Genomic DNA, 27,330 nt, shown 5'->3' with positions numbered 1-27,330 from the left:
AAAAAGAAGGTATACACATGCAACTAGATTGGTTGTGATGATTGTGGTTTGATTATAAATTTTAAGTGGTGGCTCTAAAGGTTGCTAAGGCATTTTGATTATGTTATATTAAAGTGTGGAGAAAATAATGTATAGTTTTTTCATTATGTTTTTCAAGAGGAGACTATGTTCCTATTTATTTGTGTTTGCATTCCACGTCATCCTTTTCTTTGGGTCTTTTTATGGTTTTGGAAGGTACCCTTAGGATATCAACACTTTATAGAATCATCTTTTACATGTTTACTATTATGGTTTTGGAAGGTACCCTTAGGATATCAACACTTTATAGAATCATCTTTTACATGTTTACTATTTTCATCAACATCAGTTACCTCATAGAACATTAGAATGCATAGTATTTTTCTTGGTTTTTTAGAGGTAGCTTGTATTTCTAGTGTTTATTTGCTTACATATTATTCATTTCTCTATTATGATGACTAGCATATAAAGCTATAAATTGCTTGGATCTTAATAAGGAACATGTCATATTTGGATACAAAATAGGAATGATACTAGAATGCTTTGACAACTCCATTTAACAACATTGCTTATGTATCCATAGTTATGTTGTCTAATTTGGATATAAAATAGGAAAGATATTAGAATGTTATGATCACTCCATTCAACAATGTTGCTTATGTATCCATAATTATGTTGTCTAAGCATATTGTTATACGAGTAACTACTTCTACTTTAGCTTAATAGGTAGCACAATTTAGATTTGCTTTAGAACTTTTATGAGTATCTTCTATTTCAGCCAAGAGAAATGTGTCATTTCATTCATCTTTCTATTCTTTAAGGTGAAGGTTTTTCATGTGAACACTAGTAGTTTGTGGTTGGTAGATTGTCTTATTTTCTCCAACTTCTTATCTTATTGTTGTAATTGGCAAGCTAGGGACATTTCCTTTTAGTCTACCTTTTGGATGAGATTTCAAATTGACTTTAGCATTTGCATCTTATGACTAAGAGGGTACCTTCTACATGCAAATACTTCATAATATAAAAAATGATCTTATTATGCATGCAACTCTCTATATGGTTGGTTGTTGCCTCCTTATGTTGTCTTTGGGGATAAGAATTTCATGTTTAGTTTATTGGAATGCATTGCATGTATTGTGGGTATTCTTCTAGTGATATTATTTCTTATAATTGCATTGGTTATTAGTGTAGAACCTTAAAATTTATTCTTTCACAACCTGCTTGCTGCTTCCTTCATTCATTTTAAAAAAAAAAAAAAAACCTTTAAATAAAATATATTATTTTTCAATAAAACTGAATGGAAATTGAGATGGATAAACAAATCTCCCTATCATAGTTATATTAAACATCACAATAGTAGCCCCCCATTCATTTGCAGCAATGAGTGGTGATGGATGACACTTTTAATTTGTCAATCCCGTTTAGGTGTCCTGTAATGTACATAAGTTGTACTTGTAATAGATAAGTAACAAAGAGCAAGTATAGTTAAGGCTACCATTCGCCTTTTAGGTCAGACAGTACATAGATGCATTTTTAACCCCTAGTTGCAACACCCACCTCAGGTAGGTCGGCGAAATAGACAAGACATTGATGGAATTTCACAACTTTTGCCTCCCCCAAGCAGATCTCCCTGTCTCTTGGCCATTTTCTTTTTATTCCTGCTCTGGTGTCCACCAGTTTTGGTTTCTAAACGTGTTATAAACATTTTTATTTTATGGGATAACAGGCATTTGTTTGACTGTCCGTGATTGGAAATTGTGTCTACGTAAGTGGATAACAGCGCTATGTATGATGGGAACTAAATGTTAGTCTTATCCACTGTACGTTCACAAAGGTCAAGCCTATGGGCCCATTTTAGTAATCTTTATGTTTTGAAAGCAATTGTGATTACATAGAGTTGTGCTTCTGTCACCATTTCAGAAGGGTTAATTTAACATTTCCCAACTGGGAATGGCAAGCATGAGAGTCTTACTGTGTGTTTGAATGATGGACTACAGCTTGCTTTATAAAAATAGTAAACTTGTGTTTGTCCAAAATAGGTTTTATCATCAAATTATATATTTTAAAATCAAAACTTACCTTACATTAAGTAAGTGAAGAAAGGTTACAATTTTTGGAAGTAGAATTCAAGATTTACCTATACAATTGAAGCACAAAACATAGCATTACTACAGCTCTTTTGTGTCAACTCTATATTATGCTATGTATTAGCTTAGTGATTTGAGCTTTGATATCTATTGTTAATCAGTACACAATTTCTTCTGGGCAACTTCCACACGAGTGGACGTAAACCATCTCCAAGATTTGTGGATCACAAGGCAGGAAACTCCACTTGCTCAGGCTCCAAGAACTTGGATGATAGGAATGCTATACAATGATCTAGAAGGTTTTAAGAACGTCAATGAGACTTTTTTAACGGTTCTAAACAAATGTGAGGCTGCTTATGAATTGACAACAAATTTAGCCACTTTAGGCAATTCTCTTACGAATTCTACTGACAGCTATTTAAATCCTAAAGGCTATATAAGTTGTCGTCAAGGCTTCCAGTTGTCAACTTGGGCCGTTCAGATCACTGTCAATACACCTTCCTAGAAAAGGGCTGCAGAGGCCCAAGTCCAAGCTACCTGTGAAAAAATAACCAATTCCCCTGTGAGATCTGTGATTTAGACAAAAAAAGTACAGCTACCCATCCCAGTGATTCAAATCTCAAGAAAGCTAAGAAATTCTTTCACCTGCCGCCTTTCAAACTCCCTCCTTTTGCATTGTCAAATGACAGCAAGAAATCAAATCTCCTCTGCCATACAAGTATATATATGTCAGCTGAATCCCCCACAACGAGCAAATCTCCTTTATACATTCCAGGTCAAGAGATTACATGTACATTGCCCATATCAGGCGTATGATCTCTTAGCATCCCCTCAGCTTTACAACTCCTCAAAGCTCTATGAGCTTTTGAACTTCAGTCCTCTTCTTACATCTAGAAGCGGAACAATTTTTGGCTCTTGAGAGTATACTGACATGGATTCAGATCAGAAAGCTACAGTAGAGATGATGAAAGATAGCTATGGACTAGACCACGTATTATTGAGGGAGCCTCGTGGAGCTTCTGCGAGGGTAGTCTTATACTCTTATTAGACCATCAATACAGTTTTGTATCGCTTTTATACTGCTATATCGTCTTCCATCTACCTAAGTATTTGTATTGACAATTTGATGCTTGTCTGTAATGTAAATAGTATCTTAACATCAAATGAGGTTTTTAGAAAATGAAAAAATAGAAAAGATAGAAGAAATATCCTTGTTTGCCTCCGCCTTACATCTTTTACCAAGTGAACTCCAAACAGCATATTTAGGTCCTGTTATATTTGCAAGGACAGACTGAAGTTTCTTTAGCTGCTTTGTCATCCATGTGGTCATGATAATGAATAGGGTAGCACCCGGTACATGTTGCTTAAAGAAACTTCAAAACTGTATGTCTTTATTTTCCCTGATCTTTTATTCAACTCCATTGATTTATAATGGGTCTATTTTCAGCATCATGAAGCCTTTGGTTTTGCATCATATCCTGGTCAAGGGGATAGTCTGATCCTGACTAGACTCCATGAGGGAAAAAAATATTTTAGAATAAGGAAAAAATGTATAGAGATGTAACTTTACTCAAATCACTCAATCACCGTGCGTGTGCTACTGCTCAAAAAGAATGGTGCTTCAGGGCAAAGTTTTGTAAGTTGTACAGGATACTCAAAAGTTAGCTGTAGTTTCTGTAGCTTATTTGAAATGCCATGAAATAATGTAAAATCTAGTGGTAGCCCATAGAAATGTCATGTACAATGGTCCCTAAAGATGTCATTTTAATTGTTCTTTCTACTGATTGGTAAAGCATTCGACAATCTTATAAGGGGGAAGAATAGATAGATGGCTCTTAAATAAGATGTACCCCAGTGGGTGTAAAACCCTTGAGGGCAAACCAAGTGCCTGGTCTATTTTATGACATAACACTACACTAACTCATGGCCTCAACTTACAGTTGCTATATACTCAACCATTCTAGCAGACCTTTCCCTTTGATATTATACGACTTCTGCTCTATACAGAAAACCTAGACAAATTCACATACTTTTTTGTATATTTTTTTGCTTTGTTCTGTTCAAGTTTTCAACGTTGAAAACCAAGCATTTCTAGAAATAAATTAAAGGAGATCAACCATAAGCGTACCTAATGACATCTATGGTATCAGCAGGGAAGAAAATATATGCACTAATAAAGTTTTAGTTATGGTTAGAAAACCTATGGCCGTCAATAGTTTCAAAAATTATGAAACACCAGAAAATTTCACAGGTCACTCACATTAGTTGAATATATACCCACAAAATTTAAAACACAGAAACCCACACTTTTCCGATGATGAATTGGATGACTTGAGAAGTATTTATAGCCTTCTCTTGCGTCTAGACAATAAATCCCCAATTTCCTGTACTTGGGCTGTCGCTATGACATCCCATACTCAAAGCCTAACTTGGCAGAAGTGTGGTTTTCAGGCTAATCTGCCCTCTATGCCCAAGCTACAAACTTTAATTTAATAAAATTGAAAATCACAGTTGTCACAAATGATACTTAGCGTCGATTTTATATGGATAGAAGCTTGGGCTTTAGCACCCATCCACTTTACGATATAATGTAGAAACTTGTATCCAAGGAAATGATCCTCATCATAAATTTGTCTGGTTATGAAGTTAGTGTTTGTAATTATATTCCTCGTTTGCACGATACAGATTGAAGTGAAGATAAATTTCTGTTTCTTTAAGGCACATGTCATTCATGCTTCTCTTTGATTTTGGAAGTCATGTTAGAGTGCCTTCTCTTTCTTCTGCTAGGGTAATCTTTCGGCTCTTCTGAAGCTTTCTCCGTGGCAGTTAAATATAAAGTGTTGTTTCTTGATCTAGTTCCCTACAAATATAACGTTATTTACATTTAACTTTTTCACTTTTCTGTTATTGCCTAATGTGCCTAAAGTTGCTAATAAACTTGCATTAGCCTAGACGGAATGAAGCAGCATATCAGTTATCACCCTACTCACATGATATTCAATGAATTTAAGTATACTCTGAAGATCGCTTTCTTTGATTTTTCTAAGGTTTAATTGGTATGCAATATTTTTCTGCATAAGAGTTTGAGTTAGTTTGGAATATTCTCCAATGTCTTTCTCAATGTGTTTGTCTCAAAGCATGCAGGTATACTTGTTTGGAGGTCAGGTGACTTCCTGGAAGAATGAACGACAGGAGGAATTATTGTTTATGAGTAGTAAGGTACACAATTTCAGTATTTTTGTGAAGAATAGATTAATAGTGTTTTCCTCTATCCAATGAAATCATTTATCAGAATAATCTGTATTGAAGGTGGAAATCTATTGAATGAGTTCCTTTAAGAATCTTTGAATTTGTCGACAACATTACAGTAGGAATTTACTGAACAAGGCATACTATTGGACCTTAGTTGTCATATTTACCTCTTCATTTCTTTTATCCATTAAGTTCTGCTGAGAACTGTTTGCCCCAATTAAGTAAATACACGATGCATGTTTTATCCTTAAAATATGATATGCGTTTTTGAGACCATGATTCCATATATCCATTTTGGAATTTTTTGATAGAAATGAAAAAGACTAAGCATGTTTTATATCAATAAGTATCCATTTCCATTTTATAAAAGCTACTTGTTTCTGCTAAGCCTGTTTATACTAGTACTGAATCTTTTCAAGGTTCCACTAATTTTTAGCAAGAATGTCTTCTCTAGTGTGATAAATTGTTAATGGTCCTTGTACAATTCAGGAGGAATATCATTAATTATGATTGTCTAGTAACATCTAGGCTTTTTGTTGCTGTTTCTTGTTTCAATTGTGTATGTGTTTTTCTTCCATGTGCAACATCTCCCCCTCCTTCCCATCTCTCTTTTTAGCCATTCACGGTCTGCAAAAATGTATTTTTCTACTCCTTGAGCTCCCTCACATCCTCATGATGGATCACAAAGTGTGATTTGAAATGTTGATGCAATAACAGATACATTGATGCAGAAACACACAATCAAAATCAGAAACAGCAACAAGAAGCATTATGGATTGTGGAAAGCTGATATCACTAATCCAGGCTATTGTTTGACTGTTAATATTTGCTATCTCAGCCATCACCAGCTTGATCCATAGTAATTATTTTAAGAGCCCGCCCTCTCTTAAAGATTGCAGACAGTTTCAAGCATGCAAATCCATTGTCTTTCCTTATGAAGAATGCAAAGCACTGAACTGAACCTGTTAAATCAGTATGATTGGACAATTTTTTTAACTTGATTTCTGCAGGCCCTATTCAAGCCACCAAAAGCGATAAGAGGAGGGATTCCAATTTGCTTTCCTCAGGTGCCTTGTCAATTTGTAGTTTTTTATTAGCATTTTGATCTAATTATCTTAGGAACTATTTCCTGTCATCTCAAATTTGACTGCATACTTGCAGTTTGGAAACTCTGGATCACTAGAACAACATGGTTTTGCAAGGAATAAATTTTGGACCATTGATAATAATCCTCCACCTCTTCCTGCCAATGATTACCACAACAAGGCTATTGTGGATCTGATTCTCAAATCTAATGACGATGATTTGAAGAGTTGGCCATACTGGTAACCATTTCAACAAAGCTTGATATAGATGTCTGTGTGTTGAAGTGCATATGAAACTTCAGGAGAGGAATTGTAGTCAATAATTTGTGTTCTTTGTGTGTCTTTTTTTTTTAAGAATTTGTTTACTTAAAAGCATCTAGTTGCAAAGAACAAATACTTGTAGCTTTTGTGGTTGAATTTTGCAGAGGGCTTTTCCAAGGCTAATTGATGTTCTTTAACTGTGCCATTGCAGTTTCGAATTACGTCTTAGAGTTGCACTTGCTCCTGGCGGGGATCTTACATTGATATCACGTATCAGGAATATAGACAGCAAGTCCTTTACTTTCTCTTTTGCTTATCACACTTATTTTTGTGTGTCTGATATTAGGTATGCATAACAAAGAATGCTGAGTTTGTATGACGAGTTCAATTCTTTCTCTTTAAATCACATATCTGTTTTCTGTATTTCATGTAACTTAGATTAGCTCTTATGTTGGTTTAGAAATTTTGCTTGTTTAATAACTAAAGGAAAATATTTTATCTTTCTTATATTTGCTATAGATATCATTTCAAACCTAACTTAGTAATTTGTGAACTCTTCCTGGCACGGGAGGCATAACTCTTCTCTAAGACCATACAAATATGTTGTCGATTCTTTTTTACAAAACTGTGTCCTTGGTGCTTCATATCAAGATCATTAAATAAGATAGTGTTTCCTTCCTTCTCAGTTGTCTTTAAAACTATCTGAATGAAATTGTGAAACGAAAAATAGTTCTAATCATACTCAGTTATTGACTTATAGTCTAAGATGAGATTGAGTCTAGTTGGTTTTGGAAATGTTAGACCGTTGGGAAGGATAGACTGATGAAAAATGGATGAGTTGCAATCTATAAAAATATTTCATCATATGTACAGCACAAAGATCAATTCCTTGCATGCGAAATTGGCACTACACATCAAAATCTAACACCATGGAGAAAAGAGAGATAATACAGCACATTGATAAGAAAGGCATAGAAACCAATCAAGAGTGACACGAAAGATTAATTGGACCCCACAAGATATTACGGTGGTTCTTGTAGGGATGACTTTAATAAAATGATACATTTGGCAAGGACTGAAACTATCACCTATGAATTTGCCCATTCTTGAATTTTTCACAGGGACAAGTTTACCCATGGAAAGTTCAGTCATTACATCTGATCAAATGATTCATAATTAGTGTGGATAGTCCACTACATAACACATCAGCATGACTCCTATCAACCTGAATCTATATTGATTGATTAAGTTGCTGTTCCTTGTGCAAAATATCAAGAAAAAGAAAAAGTTGCTATATTCCAGTGTTGTCCAGTGAAAATAATAGGAAAGGAAGCTTGTATAACCAAATTAGATATCACAGAAAACACATGTACATAAAGAAAACAACAGCAATCGACGTGGAGAAACCCAAATGGGAGAAAATTCCGAAACGGTGAGTGATCTCCTCCTCAATCAACTATCATATGAGCTATTAGCCTATTACAATAGTTTACTGCCTTAAGAGGCCTTCATGGACTTATCTTGTACAACCAGCAATGTCCAGACACCACATAGGCTACAACTTCTCTCACGCTTCCCTAATCATACTACAACTCCTCTAAGACCCATAGGCTGAAGTAACATAAGTTCAATTTAACCAATTTGCTAAGAAAACACTAAGAACTTGATATGAGGGTTCCCTTAGCCTCCACTTCCTTTTGGGGTCCCTTTGAATCGCATTGTTATGGAGTGCATAGAGGATTCCCATAGACACTAGATCCTAGTGGAATGCTTGAATTGTGTGGTAATTGTGTCTTGTATTTCCCTAGTAGAGAGGATTGTTGTAGATTTTTGCTTTGCCTCATTGCATTCTACTTCCCCTCTTATCCTCTCCTCTTCTAGCCCATCATCCAGCTCTACATACTTTGCTTAGCTAGTATAATTTCTACATCTTACCATTATGGCATAGGTTTGCCCGCAAGTTTAATAGCCATCTTCTTTATTGCTTCGATTGTGACCCTAACTATATCATTGCTAACCTCAAGGTAAGGAAAGGATCATTGCCTTTTGTAACACATTGGCATGGATGTATATATCATCCATTTCAACTCCAAACAAATATGAGCATTTGAACACACACATTGTGATGTTTGATACTATATAACTACCTTTCACCATATCCAAAATTCTTTGTTACCACTACAACATTGAGGTAGTTTGTTACGTGGTAGCCAATGGATTTGATCTTCATCCACTACATATTTTAGGATACACTTGGAATTGTTTTTGTGAAGTATGTGGCCAATGAATTTGATCTTCATCCACTATATATTTTAGTATACACTTGGAAATGTTTTTGTGAAATATGTGGCTGGCAGTAAGTGCACCAAGCCATGGCAGAAATTATGTTTCCTATTTAAATTTCTCAAAAAGTTTCCATCATTTGCTCTAGTTTTGATTGGATCAAATTGTAGGGTTTTATGTGCACTATCACATCATATACCATCTTAATATTCCAAATGTTGGTTGAATCTTTTCTATTTTCCATGTTATTGTACTAGTGGCAAATCTAATCCTATCATCTTTAATTTTTGCAATGGAGAGGAAACAATTGATACCCATAATATTTTGAGGCCCATCATTCCCTTCACCATGACATATTTATTCTTTCTCCATTCGTTCATGACTATGTCGGTGTTCACTAGACAGGTTATTCATGCGATTGCCTCTATTGTGATTCTGTGGGGTTGATCATGATTCGTAAATTTTGATCAAGATGTTGGACCATTGGGGTCGCAATGTCACATAATTGAGAAGATGCCAAGAAACCATGGAAAATGTGAGTTCAAGAGGTTTCATTTTCAAGGGTTTTGTATTTTGGTCAGATTTGTGTTTGCAATATCTATCCAAAGTATTGTAGGAGTGACTTGGAACTAAAGTGTAGGTGTCCAAATGAAATAGAAAACCTAGCATGGTGAAATCATTGATTTATAGAGGTAGTAAATATATCTCAACCACGGTGAATTTGTCTTAATAGTGATGAATTTTCCATGACCATAGTAGAATTGAACTTGTCTCTTTACATGGAATGTGTAGACTTTTTGGCATTTCAAACTTTTTTATGACATCATTCATTCTTTGTGTTGAAGGTTAAAGTGGAGGCATATGCATCCTATAGAGGTTGTTACAGAGTTGCTCATTAATGCTTTAGCCTTAATAGCTTCCTTTTTTTAATTGTTGTAAGAATTGGATTAGGGTTTTTATGGTAGGAGGCATATTGAAAATGGTTTAGAATATGTTGTAACATTATTGGAGCTCATGTTCCACTTGGTGGGTATTATAATCAATTGTATTGAACTTGAACAAGTGGTATAAGGAGCCCATGCTAACTATTGGAGATTTCTTCCCTTTAGAGGGTGTCTCCAAGTGTATCTTGTGTTTTGATCATGTTTGTGCTTCTTATACTTTTGTTAATAACTTCCTTTCATGTATTTAACTGCAATGATAACTGTTAGGCTATTATAGTGTCTAATTGGGGTGGAGAAATAGTGTATTGAGAGTTCTTGTAGGGTTTGTGTTTTAGTATCCCTTGGTGTTGAGAAATGTGTAGCATTGCTACCCTTTTTTATGGATTAGAGCAAGGTACATGATATATTTATGTGCCTTGCCGGGAACCACTTTTTCTTGGTCTTACATGGCTAGGTAAGAGAATCCTAAGCATATATCCAATTGCATCCATGGAATACCCATGGCATTAGGATTCAATATTCTCTTTTTTATATTTTCTCAATTCTCCATTAAAGATGGTATATTTTCTTCCATTAGAGCCTTATTCCTCTCACACTAGTAGATATGCATCTACAAGTATTCATAATACATCATGTGGTGTGGGATTATCAAGAACACTTTCATAGGTTAAATAAATTATAAGAATTCAAATTCCACTTCTTAAACCTTAGTGTCTTGATCTTAGAAGTTGATATGATCTATGAGATCTCCACCTTCCTTTTTGTGCTTGGTTCTTAGCTCAAGCCCTTGCACAAAAACCCTTAGTGCACCCTACTTCATCTACCTCAAATGAAAATTCTATTTCCGTCTCTTTACAATGAGCTCGAGTAATTTTTATATTGTGATTCTTACTTTTCCATTGCCTCTAATAACTTTTTCACCCATTTACTCATTGTGTAATTTCTAAAGTTTTTCACTTAATGACTTTTATCAATTATTGATGTTTAACTCATTTATTTCCCTTTTCCCATTTCTATCTATCCATTTCACCATTTGCTTTACTATTGTTTTCCATCTCTTTGTTTCAAATGCCATATTCAATGTCTTAAATTTTCTATTCACCTATTGTCAATTGATCTAACTTAGTGTATTCTATGTCATGCCAAGTTATCCAATTCCTCTATTGTTAGATCCCACCATCCACCCGCCTATTTTTATTTTGATTTCATTATGTCTTTTCAACATATGAAACTTTTTTTCTTGTGTAGTAATGAGGTTTTATTTACTTTGATTTTATCTTCCTAACTCTACTATACAATTCTCTTTCATCTTATTTCCTCCCATTTTTCTTTCCTACATTCCTTCCATCTCTTTCTTCTTCACCTTTTGCTTTCTTTTTTCCTAAGTTACTGGGCACACCCTTAAGACTGCTTGCAGATATACCAGGTATGTTTGGGTATGGGTTTGCCTAGGGGTACACCTAGGTACGCTTGGGGGTGAACCTGGGTACAGCTAGGGTACATACTCGAGTGTTTGTGTATGCCCAAGGTACATATCGAGTGTACTTGAGCATACCTAGGCGTACACAAAGGCACTGAGTATCACAAAGTAACAAAAAAGACATTTTTTGACTTTTTTTTGCATCCAAAAACACTAAAATGCCCCTAAAAACATCATTTCACCCAATACAAAGACCGTTTACTATCTTCACTCTCTCTTTTTGCATTTTCTCTAAAAAACAATTCAGGGGCATAGTGCCCGAACCCCTCTATTATTGGATTTTTCTCACATCTAACACCTTGTGTAGCTTATCATTGCTGCCCCTCAAACACATTAGGGCCTCCACTCCCAAACCCCCACTAGTTATTGGGTTCTCTTGTCATATAAGAAATTTGATTACAATGAGGGAGTCTAGGAGTGGAGACCAAAATGAATAACTTAGACAACTATAATTACCACTACTAAATGCCAATTGATAAAGATAAATAATAAATATATATTTTTAAAATTCTGGGTAAATTTTTAATCATAATGTGACTGGTGATGCTGGCACAAAATGCCCTCTGATACCACATGAATTGCTTTTGATCAGGAGCTATGAACCAATGAAATCACAAAGGGGGAACCTCATTCCCATTTATCAATGTGAAGGCACAACCTGTGATCACAATGGCCCAGAGGGGGTTTGAACCTTGGTGGGCACAACAACAATAACACCACATAACCAACACACTATGGGATGAACCCCAATAAATATTAAATATTTAACTATCAATTGGCATTTCATATTTATCTTTATCACTACCACTTTAGCATTTGGCATTGATCAATGATGAAGTATCATACTATCAATTGTATTTAGTGTTAGAATTCTATATATTTATTTACATTTTTAAATGTTTTGTATACACACACACACACACATACCCAAACATACCATACTCAAGGGAAAAAAAATGCCATACCGGCATACTCGTATCCCGTATTTGTACCCATTCCTCTACCCATACCAGCAGCTTAGCTTTTTTCTTTTTGTTATAACTATTACAAAATATTTCTATTCTATTTGAAAGTTTCTTTCAAATTCCAACACCTTCAAAAGTCTTAAACTCCCTTTCATCCATTAACACCCTCCATTATGGTAGTAGTCTTGAAACTAACCATTGTATCCTCTATTTTCATTGTAGCAGATCCTCTAGCTTGCTTACCATCACCTTAAACCACTTACCATATGAATTTATTAGTTCTTCCTCCTTTTGAACTAATTATTTTATCATACTTACACATTGAGGATAACTCTGAATGTTGGTGCCTATTTTGAGGATAACTCTAAATATTGGTGCCATTCTTGAATAAGATTTCTAGCTTCGTGCAAGATAAATTGTGGCTAGGACTAACTTTCATATACCACTTGAGTGTCTCATCCTGCAATGTCCCAACAAAGTCAAGTATCTTAATAGTCAAATAGGAGTCTACTAGAAAAAAATACTCCTTAGCATTTTTTCATATCTTGTCCCAATCAAATGGTAGGATCCTTGTAGTTTCCAATGCCTTTGAAATTGTTCTATTATTTTGCCCTAACTTTCATGTGTTTTCTTTAGATTCCTCAACTTTTATATGCTTCTGTCTATCTCTTTTCTGTTTTACAAGAGGATATTTTCTGCCTTTGTCTCTTTGTTAGCTCAATTGTAAAAAACCTCTATTGAGGATTTGATTGACTGTTCTTACGATTCTCTTCCTTTATAACTCTCCATTATGTTGTTACATGCCCACATATTATTTTTGTTTCCTATTGTTATTCTACATGGACACCCAACAACACAAAGGATGACACTTGGTTAGGGGGACTCGTATCTTCGTATCTGCCTTTATGGGTTAGGGTAACAATCATGCATTTTTCTCTGCATTTATTCCTAGCTTTTTCTCCATCTGCATCTTTTTGTTCCTCTCTAAACATTTGGGATTTAGGTGTAGAACACAATTCTACTATTGAGAGGGACGGAGGGGGGAGAGGGAATTAGTAGTAGATACAAACTTTTGATCCTTAATCAAATTTAACTTTTAATAAAACTTGTCAAACTTCAAACTGAAATCTGAAAGTAATCGTAACTAAATCCAAAAAAGATGCAACCACACAAGAAACAATGCACAAGATTTTATGTGGAAACCCAGGATGAGAAAACCATGGTGAGAAACGCTGCTAGGATCTACTGTCCTAATCCAACCTCACGAATAATTCAATTACAATGTTTAAGAGCACCAACCCTAAGGAGTCACCAAACCCCTATTCTAAGAGCACCAACTCTTTCAAATATGAGAACCCACTCAACAATCTGAGCACCAACCCAACACCAATCACATTTACAACTTACAACTGTTTTTACTTTTAGCCTCAACATTTTTACGCTTAACAATATCAGGAATATATGAGAGCATGTTACTACAATCTGAATATTGTCAACCTTCAACTATTTTGTGTAGTATTATTTCTTTTGATAAGAAAAGTCTGCAAGAAACTATCTGAAAACTGAATGCTATCAATGATACCAAGAATGTGCAAACAAAAACTGATTCATCTTACTGCCAAATCATTAAACACTTGCAGACATGCATCTAGACATATCTGTTATTAGCACCCTTCAAACCCTTTCTACACAAATTCAGAATATACTTTAAAATGAAAATAACTATTATACCTGATCACAACAATTCACCCAAGCCACTGCAATTCTTATCTTCATACCAGTTCAGACTTCTTCACATTAACTTTCATAAATATTGCAGCCAAAAAGAATGTTTCTTAATCACACAAACTCCTCTCTCAGCTTTTCAAAATCTTTTAATCAACTTCTTCATAGACTGGATTCCTCATTCATAAAGCATACTCAAAAGCTTTCATTGAACTTTCATAAAATGATTTTTTATAATCAACAGTTGCATACAATCATTGCTCTCCCAACACATCCTTTTCATTGATTCCTTTGCATTCTTAAATAATATCTTCTTATCTTCCTTGATGTATGGTTAATTAGGTTCAACTGCCTTAAGAAGTTGCAACTAATGTATGGTCAATTAGGTTCAAAACTGAAAATAGTTGGTAGTTGTTAGTTCCAATCGAATCAACTAATCACATAAACTGATTCATAACCAATGCCTCTTTACATAAGAAGTGTATGAAAAGCAACAAAACCTACCTACAAGAACTATAGTGATGATGATATCTTGAGACGTATCATCAATCTGAAACAATCAACAAACATCTTCTGTCGTTCAAGACATAATCAATCTTGAATATTAATTTGCAGATCGTACCAGTGACAAGATCAAACTTGTAAAATGTCTGTATGTATCAATCCGATCTGTATGTGTTTGGTTGTCAATATCAATATAAATAAATCTGTTTGTTTATCATATTAACAGTTATGCTTTTGTTCTTCATCAGGAGCAGTTTTATTCAGAGAGCAATCAAAAATAACTTCTGTATTTCATCAGAATGCCTAACATCAACGACAAATATTCTAACAATGACGTCAATGACAACATTGATGTCAATAACTTCGACATTCAGCCACCTGTTCAATAACTTCAGCATTCAACCACCTATTCAAACAAATCAGAATCATTTGGAAGCACTATTATCTGGAACATTGTTGGTGTTGGAAATAAGCCACACCTGGATCGACGATGGACTGATCCAAGAGGGGCCAGTAGCTCAGTGGTAGAGCACTCCAGCAGCGTATGGAAGGTCCTAGGTTCGAGTCCTAGCTGGTCCATGTCTCAACATGGTATCAAAGCCAGGTCCAGGCTAGGAGCCCCAAGCACACGAGAGGTGTGGCTTAAGGGGGGGTGTTGGTGTTGAAAATAAGCCACACTCGGACCGACGATGGACTGGTCCAAGAGGAGCCAGTAGCTCAGTGGTAGAGCACTCCAGCAGCGTATGAAAGGTCCTAGGTTCGAGTCCTAGCTGGTCCATGTCTCAACATGAAACATATCAACAAAGCATCATCTTGGACACTAAAGCTGAAAAGCATCTGCAATTTGATATAAACAACATTGAAAAACACTAAAAATGTTTGCAATTTCTCCCCCTTTGACATCAATGACAAAGGACAGGGACAACAAATGTGAACAAAAAACTGTCCCCCTAAGAAGATGCTGGTAGGTGAGCAGAATTAGGTCAGAGAGGCCACAACCCCAAGTTGTTGACAAAGGACTTCAAAAGTTTCTTCAGGAAGGGGCTTGGTAAATATATCTGCCAATTGATGCTGAGTAGGAACAAGTTGGAACACATGATCTGCAACTCTTTCTTGCAAAAGATGATACTTTATAGATGTTTAGTGCATATTGATTGCACTAGAATTATCACAAAAGATGGAAATAGGTTTATCATAGATCACCTTCCGATCCTTGAGAGTTCATCGCATCCACAAAACCTATGTACAACAGGAAATTGCAGCAACATACTCAGCCTCAGCAGTAGACAAAGTCACTGACTCTTGTTTCTTGCTTAGCCAAGAAACCAACTTATTTCCTAGAAAGAAAGCACGACCACTAGTGCTTCGTCAATCATTGACACAACCTGCCCAGTTTGCATCTGTATAAGATGTTAGAGTGAAATCAGTAGTCCTTGGATACCATAAACCATAGTTCACTGTGCCCTTTAGATTCCTAAAGATTCTTTTACTGCGTTGACATGAGAAACTTTTGGAGCAAACTGAAAACGAGCAACCATACATACAGCTTGCATAATGTCAGGTCTTGATGCAGTAAAATACAATAAATTGCCAATCATAGACCTATGCTCTGTCTGATTTGTATTTGGTGAGTCATCATTTTTACTAAACTTATTATCAGCGATCATTGGTGTACTTATAGGTTTGCAATCCTTCATTTAAAATTTCTTAAGCATCTCTTTGGTATATTTAGTCTGAGATAAGAATATACATGCATCCAACTGAGACACTTGCAAGCCAATAAAAATTGAAAGCTCGGCAATCATAGACATTTCAAAATTTGTTTGCATTTGAGTAGCAAAATCTTTGCAAATGTTGTCATTACCACAAAAAACAATGTCATCAACATAAAGAACTACCACAAACACATGATCATCAATTGACTTGAAATATAGGTTGCTACCTGCATTACCTCTACTAAACCCTTGCAAAAGAAGATGTTGATCAAGTCTGAAGTACCAAGCCCTAGGAGCTTGTTTGAGACCATACTAGGAGCTTGTTTGAGACCATACAAGGCTTTCTTCAACCTGCAAACATAATCTTCCTTTCCTAGACACTGAAAACCAACTGGTTGCTCCATATACACCTCCTCTTCCAGATTTCCATTTAGAAATGCAGATTTAACAACCATTTGCCAAACTTTAAATTTTTTATGAATTGAAAAATGCCAAAAACATTTGAATAGCTTCTAATTGGGTTACGGGAGCAAATGTTCCGTCAAAGTCAATTCCCTGAATTTGTGCATACCCTTTGCACACAAGTCTAGCCTTATTTCTAACAATTTTACCATCCTCATTCAGTTTGTTTCTAAACACCCACTTAGCACTAATTACATTCTTATCAATAGGCCTAGGAACTAATTCCCATGTTTTGTTTTTCTCTATTTGGCTTAACTCCTCTTTCATTGCATTAATCCAATTTTCATCTTTACCAGCATCATTATGAGACTTAGGTTCAAGTTCAGATACTAAATATAGATATACCTCTTCATTATGTTGTTTAGCAACTCTTCTCCGTGTTTGAACTCCATCATCTTTGTGACTAATGATCTACTACTCAGGGTGATTCTTCTTCACAAATTTTGATGGAGACTTTTCGTTATCATTTTCAAGAGTCACTTTGCCACCACTTTTAGAACGTGTTTCAACAACATCATGTTTAGAGGCATTATTCTCAGAATCTTTAGCAATATTTTCAGATTCCCTTTCAACCATAGGTTGTTTAGAGCTATCTTCATGCACAGCTTCATCAACTTTTACATTAGCACTTTCAATAACCCTTTTCAACCTATTGTTATAACACTTGAAAGCTTTGCTATAAGTGGAATAACCAAGAAATATAGCCTTGTCACATCTAGGATCAAAGCTGCCCAAACTATCTCCATCCCTTTTAATAAAACATCTACTTCCAAAAACTTAACAAAAGCAAGTTTGTCATACCATAATTCATAGGGAGTTTTTTTATTGTTGGGCCTCAACTGTACTCTGTTAAGCGTATATACTTCCATATGAATTGCTTCCACTCAAAACTTGTCAGATTTTTTGGCTTCATGAAGAAGTGTTCTTTCCATTTCCTTGATTGTTCAATTCCTTCTTTCAACCACACCATTTTGTGTTCTTGCTATAGAAAAATGCCTTTTCATACCATGTTTTTCACAATATTAATCTAACTTGTTATTGATAAACTCACCACCTTTATTTGATCTAAGACATTTAAGTTCCAAACCACTTTCTTTTTCAACCATAGCTCTAAAAAATTAAAAAATGCCTCCGACTTTTCCTTCCTAAAAGTTACCCAAGTCATTTTGGAGATATCATCCACAAATAGCATAAAATATTTTTCATTTCTTAAACCATTAGTACGAGTGGGACCACAGAGATTAGTATGAACTAACTGTAAAGGTTTTGAACTTGAATACTCTTTAATTTTGAAACGTTTCTTGTTTACTTTCCTTGTTGGCATTCCTTACAAATAATATTTTTTAGGCTTAACAATCTTAGGCATGTGTCTTACGAAATTCATAGAATGAATTTTGACAAGATTATCAAAATTTACATACCTAATCTCCTAAGCCATGGCCAACTTTCATCATTTAGACTCAACAAACATTTTTTACCTTTAACTTCTCTGAGATCATAAACATTGCTATCAATCCTTTTCCCTTCAGCCACTAACTTTCATGATTCAACCTATCTGATTTCAAATCCTTGAGCATTAAAAATAACATGGTACCCGTTATCACACATTTGACTGACACTCGACAAGTTATATTTCAAAGTCCCAGAGAAATGGGAATCACCCAAAATCACCGAGTTTGGGTGATTTCCAAGTCGAGTCATGCTTGCCGAGTCTAGTGGGCTCGGACTTGGACTTGGACGAGTTTGGGTCAAAAAATTGCCCAAAATCGCCGAGTTTGGCGAGTCTCGACTCCCAAACTCGGCCAACGGCATGTAACTTTAAGTTAAAAAAAAGCACAACTTCTAATATGTTTTGAATTGATTTTTTTGGTTGATATTATGCTTCGAGCCTAAAAGTGAACTTCATTTCGTTCATTTGGAAAAATAGGAGGAGAAAGGTGAGTTGTGAGGAGAAACAATAGAAAAATAAGACCTGACGCCTGTATAAAATAATAAAAGTCATAATAAAAATTAAAGGGGTGGGGGAGCCTACAAGGGCCCCCATGCCCCTTCACAAAAAACTTGAACCTAAAAACCCCTTTGCAAAAAAAATCAACCTAAAAATAACAATAAAACATTCAAAACAAAAGAAAAAAACTTATTTGTGTCAATATAAAAATTGTGAACAGTTGAAGGAAGAAGAGCACGGTTGAAGGAAGAAGAGCACAATTGAAGGAAAACCAAGTGACTCAAACTCTAATTTTGATGCAATGTCAGGGGAGGCTGATTAGGGACAACTGCATATTAATATTTCTATATATTTGTCATTTTCTAGTTGAAACTTGCAGCCTTTGGGCATTTTGATGTAATTTTTATATAATATGTCATGTGTTTTGTCAACGAATGCAATTAAATTTTGTTAAATCTTCATTTGTTTGTCACTTTCTATGAAATAAAAATATTAAGTGAACTCCAATATTATGTGTTTAAGGTTCTATGATGTATATGATGATTGCCTTATCAATGCTATCTATCATATGAATATTTGAAATTCTCTATAATTTTTAAATTTTCCCTATTTTTTTAATAGTCGTCCCCCTACTGTTCCCTAAAAAATGGCACCCTCTTGTCCCCATCCATGTAACACTCCCCCTCGTCCCTGAAACTTGGGGTATTGTAGCTGATTTTACTTCTAACTCATGACTATTCATTAAGCGTAAGATCTTAATTTAGTTTAGTTACAATAGAATGATGACAAATTGTCGTCAAGTGTTGGTTCCATACTAATCTTTAGTGTAAATTCTTGCAAAACCATATTGGGGTCAATATCATTTGAAAATCTCTAGTTCACATAATGATTGGATTAAGCATACTTCACTTTACACAATATGACTAGCTCATACATACATCACAAATACAATAGTGATTAGCTCGTACATACATCATAGATACAAGTACAATAGTGACTAACTCGTACACACATCACAATTACAATAGTGACTAGCTTAAGCATAGTCACATCTATAGATAATGATTTGCTCATGGACCCATCACAAGCACAATGTGAATAACTAAAAATTCACATGTTCATATAACAATCAACTCGTAACATGGGCGTGGATGCAATCTACTAGATGCACCATCCCACTACTTGGTTCACAATCACATAAGCCTATAAGTAGATGCCATCTAAAAAAGGAATGCTAGTGCATCCTATACCAAACCATGGGTCCCATCCTTTTCCCAATCCCTTGCCATCTATGATAACAACCAAGCATTACATACTACTTGATGTCATCATTAACAAGGGCATAAGTATGATAAATGTGCACAATACCCAAGGCCATTTATACAAGTACATATTGAGTGAATAACACTAACACGATCAACTAGAAATAGGAAATGGATGCAACAGAACTGCATGCATCTTCTCTTTGCTTGGTTCATTAACACGTACCCATTTAGTGCATCCCAGCTCGAAAAGAAATGTCGATGCATCCCATAATACACTGCAGATCCTATCGTTTTGCCAATTTGCCACTATCTATGATTGCAATCAAGCATTCCATACTACTTGATGTCATTATTGGCAAGAGCATAAGTATGACAAATGTGCACAATATTCGAGGCCATTTCTACAAGTACACAGTGAGTGAATATCACATGCAAGCCCATTACTTGGTTCACCAACAGCTACCCTTTTAGTGCATCCTAACTAGAAAAAGAATGCCATTGCATCCCATACTACATTGGGGGTCCCATCCTCTTCCCCGATCCTCTACACTAGCTATGATGATGGAAAGTATCCCATGCTATTTGCAACCATCACTGGATGATGAGTAAGTGCAACAAACACATCATATAAGACCATTAATAAAATTCCCATAGTCTATAGAACTATTCAATTGTTGGATTCAAATATCTATCACCCCTAAGCCATTGGTGACAAATTTGTACAACTTATAAGGGGGTAGTACTAGACATAACACCATGTCGCCTTGGTGATATGTTAACTAACCCCTTCACAATTGGTTAGCCCCTAGCATTGATTACCTCCATGTTACTAGTGACAATCAACTAGACTTGAAGATACAATAGATATCTCCAACCATTTTCACCTTCATGCTATTGATGAAAGCCAACTAATCCTCAAGATAGTAGCTCTAGGCATTAGTCACTTGCACAATAATGGTGATAGCCAACTAACGCTCTTGTATCTGACATGTCAGGGGTCTTATAACCATGTACACATAATCTACACATCATAAGGGTTCACCAAGTATAGGTCAAGTGGACCTAGATATGTATATCACAATCAAGTGATTCACGAACCTATACATAGAGTGTTATAAGTCTGGAGTCAAATTTTACAAAACCATAAGAATCACATTGAACCCACATGAATTGGCCTCTACTCAACACATTCACATATGCAAATACCAACTTATAAAGTAATCAAATCCACTCCATTATCCAAATCACACTATTGAAAAATACACTCTTTATTAGATATATGCAAGGGCAAAATATCAAACCTTATTTAGTAATACTTATAGTTTTTGCCTACAGATGTCTAGAAATCCTAAAGAATATCATCCCAAGCTCACACTTAAAATTAGGCACATGGATACAAGTAAACCATTTGTAGCCAATAAGAATACCCATTATTCACCCTATTAGATTCTATTAGCCTAATTTTACAGCATTATTAGGTATGAGTTGTGAAGTTTCTTTAACTCGTTTATAGCTATCTAAAGCAAAATTCAACATTAGATTGAAGTATACAAAAGAGGGAAGGCCAAACAAGTTTAGGAACAATCCCAACCAAAGCCTCCCCTAAGGACTTGTGTCACAAGGGCAACTTATGTCCAAGGACTACCTACATACCCACTTCCAAAAATGATTGAAATCACATGTAGTTCTCCTAGGATTTCAATTATTGGGACATGATGTGCATTTTCCCAAGCTAAGATATTCTATATAGAAACTAGATACAACCATTTTTTTCATATACATCGACAAGGTATATGTCTCGAGGTTTCCCAACCTAGGTAGATAGTTACCCCCAAGAAAATTAAAGATAGGCTTAATGAAGGAAGACCATGTTCATGGAACATAATGAAAACATATATGATCTTACTCTAATGAATTAGTTCAATGTGCTAAGATGGCCATTACTAGTCTCAAGGTCTCCAAACTACTTCTACTTAGTAACATACAATGGTCCCAAATTCCCAATAATCAACCATCTTATAATTAGCTAAGTATTGAACTATCACTTGTCCTAATAACACGCCTTATAAAATAAGCCCTTATAAGGGCATATTGTCCAAATCAATTCCCTACACGAAATTTATGCATAATAGCATAGTCAATATAAAATAAATCTAGTCATCTCATAGCCCAGAGTGCTAGCAACCAAAAATTATTATCATGATGCCATGACAATGCAAAGGCCTTGACAAAGCTCCAAGTGAGGTCCCACTACAACATGGTTTAATGATATAAAGTATCATAATAATATATTATATTGTCTTGGATAGAACTGAACATGTATCAAAAAGACCTCATAAAGATCCTTTGAACATCAAGAGACGTGACACAATAGTTATAAACTTTTTTAACCATGACTGATATTGGAGCCATACCTTTTTTTTAGCCTACAAGAATCTACTAGCCCCCCTATAAACTGTAGTGCATCAAGTAAACTTTTTAACGTGCCCAGTGATGCTAGCACAACACGCCCTTCAGTACCACGTGGTTTGGGGGAGCCAAACCTCGTGACCTCATGCTTTACCACAAGAAGCTCTCACCAATTGAGCCAGGCCCCTAGCCCAATACCAAAGTCATACTTAAGATAGTGGGAATGATGTATTTTTTAGATCATTATATGAAGGTATACACTCAGTGATTTTAGTAATATTAATATTTGTAACCTTCTAATTTCATTTACCTTATGGTGCAACTTCATATTCTTGTACTAGTCTAATTCATGGTTTAAATAATATTTGTAATTGTCATTTATATCAATTATGACCTTAATGGTTAATAGTATATGTGACTTCATATTGCCACGATAAATTTTCATGTCAATGCTTATACTCAAAACTCACTTGAACGGACCATGCAGTTGATTATACAAAATTCATAACCAAACAAAAAGGCTAGTAGTCAATCCCTACCATCAATGAATCACTAAATCTAGTAATCAACAACACAATCAATGAATCACCAACAGATGGCAGCTTGTATGATTGATGATCCCACTAAAGGTTCAATTCGTTCCCTAGGTGAAGCATCTAAAATTAATCAACAAAGCACATAAGTAAAAATGCTTGATTATAGATGAACATCTATTGAAGATAACCATTTATTATGTTATGCTGATGCACATTTATTTGGGCGAGAATTTGATATGTTTAACTGTATACTATATACTATATAAACTTTAGAGACAAAACATACAAGAGACTACTTTTGCAAGGATTCAAATCCTACTTCCTGATTGCCTTCCAACATCGATTGAAACACTAATATTAATTTATACATATCAATTCACGTGTGGTGTTTCTATATGCAGAATATATTACAGATTTGATAAATGAGTGAGAGTTAGTGTGTACCCATGTCTATCAAACCATTCCACAAATTTTCTGGCTAAACAAGGGGCGGGAGAAAAGTTTCTATTGTTTCACATCCAACACCTAGCATGAAACCAAATTTAAGCATGAGGACCAATTTGAGGCATGAGAACAACATTAGGTTGACAATTACATGGTCTTACTATAAGGAGGTGGTCCAAAATCTTACTTAGGCATCGCTCACTAATCTTACCATGGTCATGCCTATAAATCTAAAAAATCCTTATAGTAATAGTTGCAAAAGTGGATATTTAGAGCCAAATGCTATGTAAAAGATGAAAATGCTTAGCTCTAGGAATGGCGCTGAAGATACTTTGATTTAGGTATTGAAATGTGGTGTTGTCTCTCCTTTTTCCTTTGTTTGATTTTCTTTTGTGAGTTTTGTGGGCATTGAAAAATCCATCACCAATAGTTACTCAACCTTTACAGACTTACTTCCCAATCTCCTGTAATCGTTCTTGTAAAATCTTGGATTCTTACACACATGGATGTTTTTGGCTCTTGGAGTTGGTGAAGAGCAAGTTCTTGGTGGATGAAATTGTGATGTTGAACCATGGTGGTAATATATCCATAGAACTGCCCATCCAAAAAAGGAGTGACAATGGGTGACTGTCATAGAGACATTGTCTTGACGATGGATATTTGTTGTTCCCTCAACATTGCTTATGGTGAGAGTGAGGTAAATTTGATAGGCTACTTTTTGTATGCCTCCCTTTTTTAATGAATTTCTATTATCCTTTATGGTTTGATGGATGTCCACACGTGATTGATTTCTATAAAGATGGAGGCCCATAATCTATTTGCAAGCTCTAGTTGTAGCACAGGAAAGGAGGATGCTAGCAATAGTTGTGGAATTTGGCTTTACACTTTCCAATGACATTTGCTTTGAAATTTATTAAAGCCTTTTCAATGAATTCATTGTGTGCATATCCTAGCTTTGAGGCATTTTGTCCCACATGGAAGTGCCTTCTCCATGCCCCTACATTTTCTTTGCATTCAAGTCTACCAAGGCAGTTTCAGCAACCCCCACATCCTTTCTCTATTTCTTCATTCCTACCACAATGCGTCTAATGAAATTCCTCCATTTTCTCCATGCCGTTTGGCCTTCCTTTCCATCATTTCTATTATAAAAATTGCCCCAAAATGATCACAAAAACCTCTTAAACTGCCTCCTTCCTCCGCACCGATACTCAGTACTTCCAACAAAGGGTCATGGATGGGGGAAGGGGATGCGATATTGCTTTAATGATGTGGTAGGAAACTGTTTTTGTTCAGGTGCCCTAGCCCTCTCTCTCTACCAACATGCCCATACCTACACCGTAAGTTTGTCTCCCCATTCTCTTCTCCTATTTTGAAAGTCATTGTAATTTGTTTCATGACTTTATCCTATTCCTAGTCTTTGACCATGAGGGATGTGGCACCTACCATCTAGATCACCTAGATTTCGCTAGGATTTTTGGGTCCCTTTAGATCACTTTTCAAGGAATTCAGTGTGCTTTACATAGGGAAAATGACCTAAAGTAAATTTTATATTTTTAAAAGGGGGGGAATTCATTTTCAAATTTTGAGCACCAGTAACAAAACCATGATCCCAGCAAGGTGACAATCTTAAAGAAAGGCGATTGTCTTAAGGGTATTCTATCTTAAACTATCACCTAGATCAGTTCAATTTGGCTAAAATACCTTTTCTAAACATTGAATTTGACTCATATAAAGTTCCTTCTTTGATGGAAGGAGGAGTATTTTGTAATTCATAACAGTAACCATCTAAATTCTTCTTATTGAGGTTATACTTCAATATTTTGAGTGCACCCATGAAAGGATCTTAAGTTGAATATCTTTATTATGCAGTAGGATTCTGCTTTGATTGGAAATTTGTCCTTGTCGCTAATTCCGAACTACTCCAATTTATACATGAATTGCATCAAAAACTTGCTCATTGTTTGTTAGTCTAGGCAAACCTTGTAATATCTTTATTATATCTATTGAAATATATTCATGATTTTTAGAAAAAAAATGAGTTACTTTTGTATAAAAATGGATCAAACTTCAAGAAACTCCATACAACATCAGTCTTTATAAAGAGTTTTTCATTGAGCTAATTTGAGATGTTGCTCCATAATCTCTCCAATGCTTCCTTATTTAAGTTTCATCTGAAGAATTTTGCAGACAACTTGGCTTTTCATAGGACATATTACACTTTTTTTAAGTGATCTTTATGTTCTTAATTGCTGCTTTAGAAAATCAGTATGTCATCTAGGAAGGTGGTACGAAAATTCAAAATTCCCTATGCTATGAAATTTACTGTTCATCGACCATTTAAAGGGTCGAGATCATTTGTCAGAAGAATATGAAAAGATATAACCGATTATTTAAATTTGCATGCCAGTCCCTGCCAGGAAATCTTCATCATGCCTTTTCTGGTGTCAAATTTTCAGATTTATTTCAGAGAATGAGCAATAGCTTTCAAGGTTTATGCTACCTAATATCCAGCAAATCATTTGTACAAGGACTACTATATTTATCTGATAGTCTCTTTATTTTGGATATGAATAACCTGGGAGCAAATTAGTGTAGCAAAAGGAAAAGTAATACAAACAAAGATCTATGCAACTTTTAAGTATGGTGACTTTGGATGAGCTAGTATCCTTTTTAAGGGAAAACAACGAGTCCAAAAATAGTTTGGATTTTGATTGCCTTAAAAGTTTCCAAGGGATGCTCACTGACATTTAGACTGATGCAAATTTTGTCACTCATTTGCAAGATGGATTTTATGCCTGGCAATTGACAAAGCTATTTTATAGTCCAATTCTTAGTATTACTGTTACAGGCTTTAACAATTTTTGGATTTTGTTCTAAATAGTGTTATTGAAGCATTTGGAAATTATGGTTATTATCTCTTTGTTTGATGTTGGCACCAAGAAAAAGAGCGCCTTCAAAATAGGCAAGACCAATATTCCATCTTCTAAGAGATACAGCTTTCAATTTGTCATCTTACAGTGAAGTACGGATAGAAGGCTTGGAAACATTGGATTATCTGGACAACTTGCAGGACAAAGAACGCTTCACTGAACAAAGTGACGCTATTACATTTGAATCTGAGGTAAGCATGATAGTTGAAGTTGCGTATTATAATTTACTGTGATAAGCTTTAAGTTCTAAGAGGTTTAAACCTTCCTGGTATGTAGGTGGATAGAGTTTATCTTAGCACCCCAACAAAAATTGCAATACTTGACCATGAGAAGAAGAGGACATTTGTTTTGAGGAAGGACGGCCTTCCTGATGCAGGTAAACTGTATGCTTAAACTTTATTTCCTGCCTAGGCTCTCATGAATATTCCCTCTAAAAGTTCTTATGTTACAAGAAAAGCTGAGTATAGAACAGTTTCCTCATTCTTCATTCACATAATGCAAAGTAAAGGTTCATATATTCAAAGTGGAAGCCACTGTTTAGATGACTCTTTTCTTTCTGTAGCAGTAAATACCAGAAGAAGATTTAAGTTTTAATACATTTGCTGTATTCCAACAAAAAATTTATTTAGTTGGGTATGGGATATGTTGCAGTTGTTTGGAATCCCTGGGAAAAGAAAGCTAAAGCCATAGTGGACTTTGGAGATGATGAATACAAACACATGTTGTGCGTTGATGGTGCAGCCATAGAAAAGCCCATAACTTTAAGGCCAGGCGAAGAATGGAAAGGTCGCATTGAATTATCTGCAGTAGCATCCAGTTATTGCAGTGGACAATTAGATCCTCAGAGAGTATTAGAAGGTTGAGAGAAACATACAGTAAAAGATCTACCACACTATGGTCCTATTAATTTTATCTGTACGAAATTATTAATGACCATTCATTCAGTTGGTTGTGAGTACCTTCAAAAAACATGTTACATATCAAGATCTAATGAATGCATTAATTTTTTCTATAGAA

At 35.2% G+C, this 27,330-nt stretch overlaps 1 protein-coding gene across 2 annotated transcripts; it reads left to right on the top strand.

The window, feature by feature from the left end:
* The first annotated feature begins 2,248 nt into the window (after positions 1 to 2,248).
* On the top strand, positions 2,249 to 27,330 carry LOC131076026 (putative glucose-6-phosphate 1-epimerase). Of its 2 annotated transcripts, none has more exons than XM_058013046.2 (8): positions 2,249 to 3,132; positions 5,250 to 5,324; positions 6,368 to 6,424; positions 6,519 to 6,682; positions 6,915 to 6,995; positions 26,402 to 26,504; positions 26,590 to 26,689; positions 26,965 to 27,330. In XM_058013046.2, the coding sequence occupies exons 1-8, from the start codon at positions 3,037 to 3,039 to the stop codon at positions 27,174 to 27,176; spliced, it is 888 nt and encodes a 295-aa protein (XP_057869029.2). In that variant the 5' UTR covers positions 2,249 to 3,036; the 3' UTR covers positions 27,177 to 27,330. The 2 variants fall into 2 exon arrangements, with proteins under 2 accessions (XP_057869029.2, XP_057869027.2); XM_058013044.2 differs by having other exon boundaries at positions 2,256 to 3,132; positions 6,915 to 7,049.

The sequence above is a fragment of the Cryptomeria japonica genome, chromosome 3, assembly GCF_030272615.1.
Source record: "Cryptomeria japonica chromosome 3, Sugi_1.0, whole genome shotgun sequence".
NCBI lineage: Eukaryota > Viridiplantae > Streptophyta > Pinopsida > Cupressales > Cupressaceae > Cryptomeria > Cryptomeria japonica.
Note: the sequence above shows the minus strand (reverse complement) of the source record. Positions and strands in the feature narration are given on the sequence as shown.

Bases quoted from the DNA above. Each gene is read 5' to 3' on its own strand.
- LOC131076026 (XM_058013044.2), top strand. From the start codon at position 3,037: ATGGATTCAGATCAGAAAGCTACAGTAGAGATGATGAAAGATAGCTAT. The intron at 3,133-5,249 runs GTAGTCTTATAC...CAAAGCATGCAG, and splicing joins CTCGTGGAGCTTCTGCGAGG to GTATACTTGTTTGGAGGTCA. The intron at 5,325-6,367 runs GTACACAATTTC...TGATTTCTGCAG, and splicing joins TATTGTTTATGAGTAGTAAG to GCCCTATTCAAGCCACCAAA.